This window comes from Cygnus olor, chromosome 13 (genome assembly GCF_009769625.2).
Source record: "Cygnus olor isolate bCygOlo1 chromosome 13, bCygOlo1.pri.v2, whole genome shotgun sequence".
NCBI classification, from domain to species: Eukaryota; Metazoa; Chordata; class Aves; order Anseriformes; family Anatidae; genus Cygnus; species Cygnus olor.
Window position 1 is genome coordinate 15,431,501 of NC_049181.1, and position 14,029 is coordinate 15,445,529.

General features: G+C 68.8%; 1 protein-coding gene across 12 annotated transcripts; it reads right to left on the reverse strand.

The window, feature by feature from the left end:
* Positions 1-50: 50 nt before the first annotated feature.
* LOC121077057 (diacylglycerol kinase delta-like) lies at positions 51-13,125 on the reverse strand. 12 transcript variants are annotated; one of them, XM_040571831.1, is made up of 30 exons: positions 12,762-12,896; positions 12,187-12,417; positions 8,530-8,640; positions 8,355-8,435; positions 8,086-8,190; positions 7,807-7,939; positions 7,603-7,709; positions 7,287-7,412; positions 7,063-7,165; positions 5,582-5,744; positions 5,395-5,503; positions 5,054-5,193; positions 4,883-4,964; positions 4,562-4,653; positions 4,331-4,430; positions 3,825-4,062; positions 3,477-3,578; positions 3,275-3,374; positions 3,054-3,161; positions 2,665-2,761; positions 2,483-2,590; positions 2,245-2,358; positions 2,036-2,170; positions 1,777-1,943; positions 1,588-1,705; positions 1,411-1,497; positions 1,195-1,311; positions 1,020-1,125; positions 525-655; positions 51-436 (listed from the first exon to the last, which is right to left on the reverse strand). In XM_040571831.1, the coding sequence occupies exons 1-30, from the start codon at positions 12,828-12,830 to the stop codon at positions 362-364; spliced, it is 3,555 nt and encodes a 1,184-aa protein (XP_040427765.1). In that variant the 5' UTR covers positions 12,831-12,896; the 3' UTR covers positions 51-361. The 12 variants fall into 12 exon arrangements, with proteins under 12 accessions (XP_040427765.1, XP_040427764.1, XP_040427761.1 ...); XM_040571830.1 differs by having other exon boundaries at positions 1,020-1,134; XM_040571827.1 differs by having other exon boundaries at positions 1,195-1,497.
* Positions 13,126-14,029: the final 904 nt, after the last annotated feature.

A 14,029-nucleotide genomic window follows, 5' to 3' on the forward strand; every position in this document is an offset into this window, starting at 1 on the left:
GGTCCCATCCCCTTTCCCTCTCCTTCCCTAAAGCAATGACACCACACCAGCAGCAGCAATAAATATTTCTTCTCCAAATATTTACACAGCTTAAATACCCATCTGGGGAAAGGGGGGCGGGGGGGGGAATCTCTGCTTTGGCCCCACACTGCAGCCCAGCTCCCTGGCTCCTGTAGTGACCCCGCCACTCCGGTGCTGGCAGGACCAAATCTCCGCTTTGGTGCCTCCAGCCTCGCAGGCTCGGCGAGAAGCAGCGGCTCCAGGGACGCTGGGGGACGAACAGACAAAGCAAGGCAAGCGGGGGGGCTCCACACACACACAGGAGGCAGCGGGGACCCAGGCCCCCTGCGCTGCTGCCAGCCTAGGGCGGGTTGCTGAGCTCCTTGATGGCCTGGAGGATTCTCTTCATGTGGCCGACTTTGGTGATGCCCAGGTCCTGCGGGGAGGAGAGAAAGGAGCTGAGGAGCTTAAGGATGCTCCCCGGAACCAGGGTCTGCAGGGGGGGGCCGTGAGAGGAGCGGTACCTTCAGGTCTCTCCTCTCCAGCAGGATCAACTCTGAGCCCTGGATGTCATGCCGGACAAAAATGTCCCTGTACTCCCCTAAACCGAGCGCTTCCAGCCAAGCCGCCACTTCCTCAGCGCCCCACTTGTCCGCTGGCGGGGAGGAAACCCAGAGGTAGAAGGGGGCAGCAGGACAGGATGGGCAGCGTGGGGGCAGACAGCACCCCCCATTTCCCACTGCCCTCACTCAGCTTGGAGGGGGTTTCTCCTACACGGGGGGAGCACCCAAACGCCTCCCCTTTGCCAAAACCACCAAGGGGCTGAGCAGCACCAGAGCCCGCTTCTCCCCCCTGGTGCAGTGGGGTTGGAGATACAGAGCGGGGTGGCTCTGTATGGCTGTTAGGAGAAAAACTGCACCCTAAGGGCGTTGGTGATAAAGGTACAGAAGGGATGTGCCCTGTCCCCCTCGTGGGGCTGGTGGGGGGGGGGTCAGCACGTAGCCACGTCCCCTCCTCACCTGGCAGCGCGCTGTTGGCCTTCTGCTTCTGCGCCTTGTCCTTCCTGGGCTTGGGGATGTTGAGGCGAAGCTTGAAGCTGCCCTTGTTGGCACTGCCACCGCTCTCCTGCAAGAGCTGGGGCTGAGCGTGCTCCTGCCCCCCCCCTCACCCCCCCCCCCATCCCTACGCCCCCACCTCCTCTGCAGGGTGGGCGATGGGCACCAGCCAGTGGATGTCCAGCAGCCGCTGCAGCTCCTGGCCCAGCGCGCTCAGGGGGCCCTGCAGCGCCTCCTCCTCCTGGGGCGAGTCCAGCTGCGGGGGACAGGGACCGTCCCCAGCCCTGCTGCCACCCGCCGGCGGGGGGGACCCCTCAGCTGGGGGGCTCGGGGGGGTCCCCGGCCCCGCACTCACCGCCTTCCCTTCCAGGAACGCCCTGGTCTCGGCGTAGAGCGCCTTGATGCTCAGCACCACCTCCACGGCCGCGTTCCTGCTGAGAAACTGGGGGGGGTGGGGGGAAGGTTACAGGGGTGGGCATCGAGCTGGGGGTGCGGGTCGGGGGGGCGTCGCGCCCCCACCCCTCCCGCTCACCTCGGCGGTGCTGGAGGCTTTGTTGGAGAGCGCCTCGCTCAGCGCCAGGGCGCTGGTGTTGACGGCGTGGGCCAGCTCCTGCTCCACGGCTTTGTGAGCCTTGGCCGCCTCGTGGATCCTGCGGCGGGGACGGGATGGAGCAGGGCTGTCCCCCGCGGCCACCGCGGCCCCCTCGGCCCCCACCCTGACCTGGCGATGAGGCTCTCGGCCGCCCGTGAGAGCTGCTGCAGGAGGCTGCTCTCCTCCTCCGTCAGGTACTCCATGGACTGCTGCGAGCTGAGCCGCGGCCGCGCGCCCGCACGGTAGCTCTCCCCCTTCTGCTTGTCTTCCCAGGACTTGAGGGTGCTTTCAAACGCCTGCGGGGGGGCAAGGAGATTTCCCCCCCCCAGCTTGTGCCGCATCCCCGCGCAGCCGCTGAGCCCCCCCCGTCCCGGCACGTGAGGCTCACCCGGTCCCTGGTCAGCATCTGGGCTCGGTTCTTGTGCTGGATCTTGATGACGCCGGGCGGCTGGATCCAGGCTTCTCCATCCACCTGCACGGGGACGCCCTCGTCCCCGCGGATGGTGATCTTCACCACGCGGCACTGCGGGGCGCACGGTCGGGGCTGGCACCGCGGCAGCGCCGGGCTCGGTGCCCCAAAACCTCCCCCGGCCCTACCTGGGCGATGCGGTGGTGCTGCAGGTTGATGACCCGCGACACGGCCATCTGGATGCTGCCGAAGACGGCCACCACCTCCAGCTTCTTGTCGTCGAAGGACGGGGCTCCGAAGTTCTGCGGGGGGCCAGCATAACCAGGCTGGGCTCAGCCTTACCCCCCCCCCCCCCCCCCCAGAGCCCCCCCGGGATGACGCAAAGGCGCGCTGCTCCCCCTGCCTCCCTCCCCGCCTCGCACTCACGTTGTCCTCCTTGGTGCCTCCCCAAAAATTGATGCCCCCGGCGTAGCTGGGGATGTTGAGGACAGCGATGCCCTGCAGGCTGGGCAGCGAGATGGGCACCCCGTCGCACTGCAAGAGAGGGCTGAGCCTGGGGGCCGCCGCGCCGCCCCCACCCCGTGCCGCCCCCGGCCCCGGCCCCGTACCTCCAGCTGCACCCGCTGCTCCAGGTTCTTGTAGGTGCGCTGCAGCAGCTCCTTGGTGCCCAGCACCCCGTACCACATCATGTTCTTGGTGCGGCTGCTGCGGGGCGCAGCGAGGGGGCTGAGCGGGGCCGCAGGCTCCCCCCGCTGCTGCCAGCTCCCCAGTGACCCACCAACCCCTCCTGGCATCCCTGTGCGCCGTCCCGGCAGTCCTTTCAAGCATCGCCGTGGTCCCTTCCAGCATCCTGGCGTTTCCCCCCCCCCCTCCAGCATCCCAGCAGTGCCATCCAGCATCCCAGTATCCCAGTGGTAACTCCCAGTTCTCCCAGTGGTCCCTCCCACCATGGTGAGGCAAGCAGCCCGTGTTTTTCCCGGGGGGAGTCGCAGCCAACCTGCACTTCTTGGGGTGCTCATCCCGCTTGTTGTTGAACTCCAGCGAGATCTTGGCATCCAGGCCGATGCCGAAGTAGTTGTTCATGACGCATTTCTCCGAGAAGTGGCTGAAAGCAGCAGGCACAGCGGGGCTGGCACCGGGACGCGCAGCACAAAACCCGTCGGAGCCGTGGTTGTGAGCTCCTGGTGGGGGGGGGCGCTGTTGGGACCCCAGACTCACAGCGCGCCAGGGTCCTCGGGGAACTGCAGGCTGCCGAAGGTGTCCGGCCGCTCCAGGAGGATGGACGACGTGGCGGAGGTCACCGTCTCCCGCCGGGAACCTGGACGTGGTGGGTTGCTGCTGAGTGAGCCCATCCCACGGCTCTCCCCATTGCCCCCCCCCCAAAAAAAAACACATGTTGTGTGCCACAACAGCGCCTTACAGAGCCTCTCCTCCTCCTTATTGAGCTCCTCCGAGCTGTCCTTCTTGCTGGGGACTGTGCTGGCACGGTAGGCTTGGGTCTGCTTGTTCTGCTCGTCCACAGCTGGGTGCAAACACAGGCCTGGCAGCGGGCCCAGGGCACCCGCCCCATGTCCCAAAAGCTGCCCCCCATCCCTGGGGCTGCGTGCCAGCCTGCCACTGCATTTGGGATCTTCACCGGCATCAGAGAAATGCCCCGGAGAAGGAGTGATGCTCCTCTGGGACCGCACAGCGATGCTGCCACGCTGAGGATTCAGATGGGGAAACCGAGGCACAGACCCCTCGCCGCCCCCACGCCGCCCCCCCTCACCTTTCTCCGCCTGCTCGATGATCTGCCGCAGGGCTTTCTTCAGGCTGTTCGCCCGCAGCATCAGCTGCTCCTTGGATTTGAAGATGCGGGGCACGGGGCTGGGGTTGAAGCCGCCTTTCTCCAGCTCTTTGGTGTCGGCCAGGGTGGCCTGCGGCGTCCCCTCGGGGACCACGATGGCCTGAGCCTCCTCGGTCAGCTCCCGCACCAGCGAGTCCAGCTTCTCGTTCAGCATGGCGCACTGCGGGGCGCCCACGTGCTCACCCCAAGTGCCCAGGCACCCCAAATGCCCGGGCACCGTGTGCTTGATGGGGCACCCCAGGGTCCTGAGCACCTCATCCTTGCCTGAGCACCCCAAGGGCCTGGGCATCCTGAGAGATTGGGCACCCTGTGCTGTCCTGGGCACCCCAAGTGTCCGTGCACCCCCATGGCACGCACATCTCCGCCAGGCCCCCAGCCACCCTGGGGCTGTGCCCCCAGGCACACACCCCAGATTCCCTCCCCCTCACCTTCCTCGCCATCAGCTCGGCCTCCTGCTTGTTCTCGGTCGCTCTCTTGTACGCCCGGCCAACCTCAGCCACGAAGTCATTGACGGTGCCGCAGAGGAACCTGCCGAGGGAAGCGGCTGGGGGGAGCGATGGGACCGGCCAGGGCATGGCCTGGTCCTGGGGGGGCACTCAGCAGCGCTGGGGGGCTCAGCTCCCCCAGCCCCGTCACCCCCGGCCCCAGCTCCCCCTTACTTGGCAGACGAGATCACCACCGAGTGCTTGTCCGACTCCAGGATCTTGGCCAGGTGGAAGGCGACGGAGTCGGCGTAGTGGGAGATCTGGGCCTGGGAGGGGACAGCGCGGGCTGGGACACCTGGACGGGTGTCCCGAGCCAGGACACGGGCTTGTCTGTCCACCCCCTTGGCACTGGGACAAGGACACGTGCCAGGCTGAGCCCTGCCGTGCTCATCTCATGCCACATTGCACCATTCTTACTCCCCAGGCGGGACCTCTCCCCATCTGATCCCTGATGGGATGCCAGAGACATCCCCCCAGGCCCCCAAAGGTGCCCACCTGGATGTTGGAGTCCCCGTCCTCCTCCTCCTTCAGGGCCGGTGGGGACTGCTTGGGGGCTTCGTAGGTCATCACGCTCCACCTGCCGAGCAGAGACCACAGATGCTTGCATCCCGCCCCGGGAACCCCATCCTGGGGGCGAGCCGAGCCCCCCGGTGCCCCCACGCTCACCGGTCCAGCATCTTGGTGGTGGCCCTCTCCAGCTTCTCCAGGATCTGCAGCAGCTGGGTGTCGTCGTCGCAGAGGCTGCCCCAGCCCAGCACCCGCGCCAGGTCGTTGCCGGTGCCCAGGGGCAGGACGCCCAGCTGGCACTGCGGGACGGGGACGGGGGCTCAGCCCCTGCGCCCACCCCGAGGGCACGCAACGAGCCCCACACCCAGCACCCAGCACGCGGCACCCTTGGGCGCTGCAGGTGGCGGCGGCGGCGGGGACGCGTTCCCCAGGGGATGAGGAGGGGGCCGGCGGGGGGGGGACGTGGCAGCCCGCTGTCCCCGCGGTGCCCTCCCGCTCACTTGCTTGTGCAGCCCCAGGGCGTCGATCTCGGAGAGCACCCAGCCCACGCTGCCGTCGCCGCCGCACACCAGGATGCGGAAGGTGGAGAACTTCTGGAAGAGGCGCAGCCTGCGTGGGGGGCAGGAGGAGGGCGCTGGGGGGGTCCCGCCGGGCTCCTGCCGGTGCCACCCCCGTGCCGGCGCTTACCCCAGGTGCGGGCCCCCGTTCATGAGGTCGAAGACCTGGGCCGGGTTGAGGAACTGCTTGAACTTGCGCAGGAACTTGACGCCTTGGTTGTCCCCGCTCTTGGAGTTGACGAAGGCCAGGAGAGGGCTGGAGCAGGTGGAGGGGCAGGTGGCCTTCCAGAAACCTGCGGGGAGCACGCGGGCGTGAGCCCCAGCCCTGTCCCCGGCCCCCAGGACATCGAATGAGGCACTTCTGGAGCCCCTGACCACGTTGTGCCTGACCAGGAGGGCAACCAGGGGTGTCGGGGGACAGAGAGGGGTGGGAACAGGGAAAGAGATGGGGATGGGGTGGAGATGGGATGGTGACAAGGATGTGGAAGGGATAAGGAAGGAGAAGTGGAAGGGGAGGGGATGGGATGGAGGTGGGATGGAGGTGGGATGAAAATGGGATGGGATGGAGGTGGAGAGGGGATGAACATGGGGAAAGGAATGGGATGGGACAAGGATGGGGAAGGGATGATATTGGAGATGGGATGGAGATGGAAATGGGGATGGAGACGGGGAATGGGAAGGGATGAGGTGGTGGATGGGAATGGAGACACTGAAGGGGAAGGGGATGTGATAGGGACAGGGGCAGGGGCAGGGGCAGGGGCAGGGGCAGGGGCAGGGGCAGGGGCAGGGGCAGGGACAGGGACAGGGACAGGCAAGGCTGTGCCAGGCCAGCACAAGGGGCAGAGCCGAGTCTGGTTCCTTCCCCATCGCTGCCCCCGCAGGCACCCAGTGAGTCACGGAGCTGGCTCCTGTCCCCAGCCTCCCACTCCACGGGGGGCAGCAGGGGTGGCACGCGGGGGGCTCCGTTCCTTGCTGTGGGGACCGCCCCAGCACACCCAGGTGGGAATCCCCATTCCGCCCCAGTGGCACCCGGTGCCCCCCAGGGACCCGCGGCCCCCGGAGGCTGCAGCGTCCCGCCCAGCCCTGCCAACCTGGCGGGCGGGTGCAGATGACGCAGCTGCCCGGGGAGGCTTGGCAGCCAGCAGCGTGCTTTTAGAGAAATGAGACAGGGAATGAAATGTGCCTGAGGCGGGAGGATCGATAAGAGCTGGCCCGCAGCCGGCCTGGGGACACCTCGGCCACCCCGGTCCCCAGGCTGGATGGAGCAGGCACGGCTCTGAAGAGGGAGGAGAAGCCGCGTGATGGTTGCCCTGACAGCATCCTGATGAGTAACGAGCAGCAGATGAGCCACCGGCTGAGCGGAGCGGTGGAAATCATTAAAGAACAAGAGAAGAAATATCCGGAGGAGAGGAACAGATTTCGCTCGGAGGAGGCCAGCTGGGCCCCTCCGGAGAGGGTGCGGGAGGCAGTGAGGGAACGTCTCCGGGTGACGTTCACTCTGGAACCTACTGATGCTGCTACCCCCAGCGTGCCAGGAGGCAGCGGGCGCAGTGCCACCAGGCAGAGCCTGCAGAGACGGAGCTCACGGAGCCCTGCCCCTCCCCGACTCACCATCCGAATCGATGCTGTTCAGGGCAGTCGGCGGGATGATGGACACCTTGTACTGGCCCAGGGGGCACCTCTTGCCGAAGAGCTCCTTGCAGGCGCTGTGGACCTGGGGGGCACAGGGACACTCGTGCGAGCTGAGGCAGGAGCCGGGGGACACGGCGCCAACGCCGCCAGCCTCAGCTTCCCCACGGGCGCACGCAGGGGAAGGGGGGGGGACAGATCCTTACGATGGCTTTGCACCAGAGGCACCGCCAGTCCTGCAGCCTCCGGACGCTGCCGCAGGTGCGGTCGCAGACGGCGCAGCGCGCGCTGACGGGCAGGTTCCCCTCCAGCCACTGGTGGGGCATGGCCACCTGCGGAGAGGGGCAGGCGTCACCTGCGTGCCACCACCCTGCCGCAGCGCAGGGGTGGCCCCCAGGCACCAGGGACGGGGAGGGCAGGGGATGTCCCAGGACACCCGGTGTCACCTCCCATCACCTTCACCACCTGGTGAAGGTGGCCTTGCCGTGAGGGACCCCCATGGGCGGTGGGGGGGACGCTCACCCCATCCTCGTCCTCGATGATTTCCGTGCCGATGGAGGCCAGCGTGGTCCACTTGCAGTTGTTGGTGGCTCTGACGGCGCAGCGCTTGTGTGCCTTGAACTTGCACACTTGGGAGGGGAGGAAGAAGAGTGAGGTCCCCAACCCCATGGCCACGGGCATCACCCCACATCCCCCCGGGGCCGGGTGATCCCCCCGGGTGCTGACCTTCACAGGAGAGGCCGTGGGAGGTGACCCCTGAGAGGGCCTCGCGGCAGACGTTGCAGAAGGTGGGCCTGGCGTGGGAGCAGGCGTACCAGTTGTGCATGCCCGAGAAGTGCTCCATGTTGAACTGCGTGGCCTGCGGGGCACAGCCAGCTCCGTCAGCATCCTTGGGAACCCCCCCGAGCCCCCAGCCTGCCTCTGAGGACCTCCCTGGACCCGGTGGCAGCTGACGGGACCACCAGCCTCGGGGCTCTTGACCCCACGTGCCCACGGCTGTCCCACCTCGTGGATCTCCCACTTCTGGACAGACTTCAGGGCGCCGATCCAGTCCTCCATCTCCTTGCGGTTCTCGGCGCACAGGATGAGCTTCCGGAAAGGCGTGATCACCTGCAGCAAGCCACAGGCCCCGCGACCCCTTGTAAGGCCACCCCACAGGGAGCCAGCCCCTAGGACCCCCCCACTGCAAACCCCACGGCACATTCGTGTCAGCTCCAGCACCACCGCCCGCTGCAGCAGCACGGGGGTGCCCGCGGAGAGCCCCCGGCCCTCACCGTGAAGCTGTTGTTGATGTTCTTGGTGCTGGTCTCGGCCACGCTGGCGTCGGACAGGTCCACCTCGTCGAAGATCAGGGACTGCAGGGGCAAAGCAGAGCTCACTGCTGAGCTTGCAGGCTCGAGCCCCCCGCGGGCAGCTTGATGGGGGCTCGGGAGGCCCCCCCCCGCCTACCTTGGCATCCTTGGCGTAATAAAGCGTCCTGCCCCGCAGCTTGAAGTACCTCCTCTTCCACCTCTGGAAGGAGCTCGTCTGTTTCAGCAGCAGCCCCTCCTTCACGCTCTTCTGCAGAGACCACAGGGACATCAGCTCCCGCGGCCCCCCAGGGGAACCTCCAAAAGGGCCCCCCAAAAGGGGCTCAGGGCGGGCACCGTGGCGATGACCACGGGGATGGGGGGGGCATGAGGATGAGTGGGGGGAAATGGGGGGCTCGCGATGGCGAGGGGATGCGGGGGGTCCGTGATGGTGAGGAGCGGACGGTGATGACCACGTGAGAGGTTCCTGGTGGTGTGTGGAGCAGGAGGACACGGCAGGGGGGGGCTCCTGATGGCGAGAACCAGGAGCTCCCGGTGCCAAGGAGCAAGGGGACACAGGGTGGGTGCCAGCGGCTCGGTGCTGGCGCAGCGGGGTCCGCAGCCAGCGCCGCAGCCCGGCTCTGCCTGGCTGCGGGCCAGGTGGGCGGCAGGATCCGGCCCGGCAGGTGCCAGCGCCGCAGCCTGGCGGCCCCCCGGCCCCCCCCCGGGTGCCAGAAGCTCCGGCGACGCAGGGGTTGTACAGGACGCAACCCGGCCGGGGCAGATCCCAAAAGGCAGAGCCACCCCCACACCCCGACACCGGCAAGCGTTTTCTCCCTGAAAAACTCCCCACTCGGAGCGAAAAGCGCCGAGAGCGGGAGGAGGAGAGGGGGGCCCGGGACCCACCGCCGCACCAACCTGCATCTCGCGGGCATCGTCCCCGCTCCAGCCCATGGGGCAGGCACCGGGCTCCAGCGGGGCCCGACCTCGTTCCCCCCAGAGGCAGCAGTGTCAGGGCGCGAGCCGTGGGCTGCGGTCGGCTGCAAACCTTTATCAGGCTCTGCAGCGTGCCGGGGCTCTTCCGGGCTCGGCTGCAGCCCCATGCCCCGAGGACGGGTCCTGCTGCAAGGGCAGGAGCTCGGCCCCCCGAGCCCTGTGCTGCAGGGACCCTTGCAAGGTTCCGGCCCCAGCGCTGGCACGCAGGAAAATGGGGAGGGGGGGACTGCAAAATTCACGGGGGGTCGGGGATGCGGCGCGTGCACAACGGAAAGTGTGAGCGAGGCGAGGGCAGCGCGGCTGAGAAACCTCACAAACATCCGGCCGGTGCCACCGGGGCTATCTGCACGGCCCAGGCGCTGGTCCCTCCCCGCCCGTGCCACCAGGCAGGGCCTGGTCCCCTCGCCATGGCCCCGCTGGGGCTGGGGCTTCGGTGCTGGTGGCACCGCGCGGGGCTCGGGGGTGACGTCCGTGCTGGGTGGCCAGCGGCACGCTGCGCGGGCACGTGGGCTTGGGAACATCTCCACGGGGAGACCTCCGGGGGGGGGGCCCAAAGCACGCAGGGACCTCAGAGCATGCAGGGGGACCCCAAACCATGCGTGGGGATCCTGAAGCACACAGGGGGACCCTGAATTGTGAAGGAGACCTCGCAGCCTGGAGGAGGACCCTGAAGCACACCGGGGGACCCCAAAGCGTGCCGGGGACAGCTGAGCACGCAGCGGACCTCACGCCACGTAGGGGGAAGCCAAAGCACACAGGGAACCTCAGAGCACGCAGAGGGACCCCAAACCATACGGGGGACCTCAGAGCATGCAGGTGGACCCCAAAGCATGCAGGGGACCCCAAGGCATACAGGGGATCCCCAAAGCATACAGGGGACCTAAGAACACGCAGGGGACCCCAAAGCGCACAGGGGAATCTAAGAGCACACAAGGGGTCCCCAACGCATGCAGGGGACCCCAAAACATACAGGGGACCTCAGAGCACACAGGGGGACCCAAAAGCATACGGGGGACCCCAAAGCATGGGGCTCCAGCCAGCAGCTCCCCAAGACAAGCACCTGCCCCAGCCCAGCACCCAGCGGTGACACGTCCCAGCTGAGCCCCAGCCCCACCGCCCAGCAGCATCCCCACACGGCTGGGGTTACCCCAGAGGAGGCCACGCCGTGGGTGACAGCCCCAGGACAGCTCCACCAGTGGCCGGGGACGGAGCTGCCCCCCCCCCCGTGCCCCTTTGTGCCACGGGGATGCTCGGCCAGGAGCCGCGTGCTGCAGGAAGGAGGTTTCCAGGGCTGGCCCCACGGGTCTTTCCTCGCCACCCTCTTCCAGCGGCCGGGATCCAACCCTCCCCATCGCCTGACACCAGCACCCGACCCCCACAGGCACGGCTTGGCCCCTCTTGGGCACACTCAGGTCCTGCAGGACGCCCGGCGCCTCCAGCCAGGAACGGGAGCGCTCGCTGTTGGGGTGCCCCATGGGAGGATGTGGCACGTGGGGACCCCCCAGCCCCACCGAGCACCTGCGGTGTACCCCAGCAGCGGGAATTTGGGGCTGCAGGAATGGCGACCCCCAAAACCCAATGGCTGCTAAGCCACGGGGGTGCTCACCCCATAGGGACGCTCCCATCCCATGGTCCCCACCGATGCCCACAGCCCCCCCAGCTCCGGTGCAGGGAACCAGCAGTCCTCGGCCGCAGCGAGGAGGAGGAGGAAGAGGAGGAGGAGGAGGAGGAGGGGGCGGCAGCAAGGCCCCCCACCCGTCCTGGGGCCATTCAGCCCGGCGGGGGCACCTGCGCCTGGCAGCTGTCATTGTCACCGAGCACAATGGCCTCGCCGCCTCCGCACCGGGGCCGGCACAAAGCGCCCCGCGGGGCGCCCCGGCAATTACAGCCCGCAGAAAGGCGAGCTGGATGTGTGGGGGTACGGGGGGGGCGTGACGGACGGGGAGGGACGGGGGCACTCGGGGGTGGGGGGCAGGCTGGCTTTTGGGGCGCACGCTGACAGGGGAGGATGCAGCAGAGGTCGGGACGGGATGCTCGCCCTGCCCTGTCGCCGTAGGGACAGCACCATGAAGTGGGGGCCATGCTCGCCCCCCCCAAGCGGTGGGGTGGGAGCCCCAAAACTCAGCAGGTGCCTGCGGACCCCGATTGTCAGCAGCGGCCAGGAGTACAGCCGAGGACGCCCAAAAATAGGTCCCCCCTCCTTGTCACCGAGCCGGGCATCTCTCGGGAACCCTAGCATCGGGCTCCCCCTCCTTCATTAACCGCGTGCTAATTAGGCACCAGCCCCGGTCTGCGGGGTGCTGCCCCCCTCCACCCCCCCCGTACGGGTGCACAGAGGCCACCTCGGCCGGCACACGTGCTTCCCGCCCGCCGTCCGTCCCCAGCATCGCCTCCTGCATGGCTCATTGCCGCGCCGGGCAGGATGTGGCCAAGAGGACAGGCGCTGACACCCGGCCTGGGGGACGCGGGGACGCTGCCCGGCCGTCTGGCTGGGGGCGAGCCCCCCCCCCGGCACCCCCCAGGCACAGCACCGCAAGGGGCCCGCGGTCCCCGAATGGCACCGAGGGCTCAGAGCCCCCACAGCCCGGACCCACCGGCTTGAGCATCCCACGTGCCCCCGCGCCCATGGCAGCACCCCACGTTTTTGTAGGACCTACCAAAACGGCGCGCCGCGCACAAGCCGCCAACCCACAGCAATGGCTGGGAGGGGAAGGAAAAATATAAAAAACAAAAATACAAAAAAAAAAAAAAAAAAAAGCACAAAGGTTGGGGGGGTTGTGGCGAGGAGGGGACAGGAGCTGGGGGTCCCCGCGCCCCTCACCTTGCTCCGCATCTGCCCGGAGGTGGACACCTTGCGGATGAGCTTGTGGGTGCTGCCCTCCTGCTCGCCCTCGCTGTCCGACGACTCCTCGCCGCCCGCCTCGGGCGAGACGGGGGACAGCTTGTCCGAGTCCAGGGACGACACCGATTCCCGCGCCTGCCGCAGGAACAGGTCCCCGGCCACCACCTTCTCGGCCATCTTCTCCCCACTGCTCGCCCGGGGGTGACGGCCCTGCCAGGACAAGGAGAGCCCTGAAATGGGGCGCGGAGCCTCCCCCCCACACACACCGTGTGCTTTTCATTTTATTATTTTTGGTGGCCCAACTCTTTGTCACCCCTTCTGGCTCCCCCCCCAGCTTACCAGGACCACGGCCACCCCCTGCCCGCCCCGCAGCCCGCACTGCCCCCACCCATGGGTGCCCTTCCCCAGGGTGCTGGGGGGGGGAATGGGGGGCTCTCCGTGCACCCCCCACCCAACGCTGGGAAGGGATGGGAGCATCCCCACGGCGCTGTGGGGCAGGACAGGATGGGGGGTCCCGGGGCTCCCCGCATGCAGGGGGTGGGGGGGGCGCCTACCTGGCAGCGCAGCGGGCCGAGGGAAGCGCGGCAGGGCCGGGAGGGGGGCACCCGCTGGGAGCCCCCCATCTCCCCTCCAAGCCCCAGCAAAGGCGCTGCCTCCTCCCCGCGCAGCAACAAGCGTGGGTTGCTTATTTTTTTTATTGGGGGGGGGAGCAAACCGGCGGCACCGCATTGCTGTCTCCCCCCCACACACCCCATGCACAACCCCCCCCCCCACCACCACCACCCCAAGCGTGGGGCCGCGCATCCCCCCCCCCCCCCCCCCCCCCCAAAATATTCCGGGGCACGCACCTTTGCAGCCCCGAGCCGCCGCCGATGCCGGTGCAAGGTCGCTGCGCGCCCCCCCCCGCGCCCCGTGCGCCCCCCCCCCTCCCACCCCCCCCCGCCTCTGCAAGGCAGCCCCGGCCCTGCCCCTGCGCCGCAAGCCCCAGCCTGCTCCGGCTGCTGCTGCTGCTGCTGCTGCTGCTGCGGCACGGGCGGCCCACGCACGGCCCCGAGCACGCGTGCACGGGCAGGGGCGAGCACACGCGCCGCCGCCGTGCACATGCGTGTGTGCGCCGCCCACGTGTGCGCGGGAGCACCCGCGTCGCCGCCGCGGGTGTGCGCGTGGGGAGCCGGGCTGCGCGTGTGCGGGTGAGCGCACCCACGCGTGCGCGGGCACGCCGGGCGCTCCCCGGCACAGGTGAGCGCAGGCACCGCCCCCCCCCCCCCCCCCCCCGCCGTGCGCGGGCATTTTTGCATCCGCCCACGCGTGCACGGGCGTGCACGGGCACGGGGCGAGTGCACGCGGCGGCGCCGGGGAACATGCGCGTGCACGCGCGGGGCTGTGCCCACGAACGCGCAGCGGGGGGGGGGGGGGGGGGGGGGGCAGCAAGGAAGGGGCTTGGCGTGGGGAGCTGCGGGTGCAGAGGTTCCCGCGGTGGGGACGGACACGCAGACGGACGGACAGCAGGGCCCCCGGGGCCCCGTGACACACGTGTGCGTGTGCCCCCTCCCCGTGGGAATGCTCACTGCCACGCGTGTGCTTGCACCAGCGGGCCCACCCACGCGCGTACGCACGCATTCACCCGGGTCTCCGCACACGCGTGCTTGGCCACGCGTGTCCGCGCTCACACGCGAGCGCGTGGGCCCACGCTGGGGGCTCACCCCCCACCCACCCACCCGAGCACGCGCCCACCCCCGTGCACAAGCGCCCCCCCCGTGTTCCCCCCCACGCTCCCGCTGCCCCCACGCGTGCCCGGCGTCCCGCGGGTGCCACCCAGCGG

Bases quoted from the DNA above. Each gene is read 5' to 3' on its own strand.
- LOC121077057 (XM_040571824.1), bottom strand. From the start codon at position 12,830: ATGGGGGGCTCCCAGCGGGTGCCCCCCTCCCGGCCCTGCCGCGCTTCC. The intron at 7,710-7,806 runs GTCAGCACCCGG...TCCCCTCCCAAG, and splicing joins CCACGGCCTCTCCTGTGAAG to TGTGCAAGTTCAAGGCACAC. The intron at 4,654-4,882 runs GTGGGCACCTTT...GTCCCCTCCCAG, and splicing joins ACGGGGACTCCAACATCCAG to GCCCAGATCTCCCACTACGC.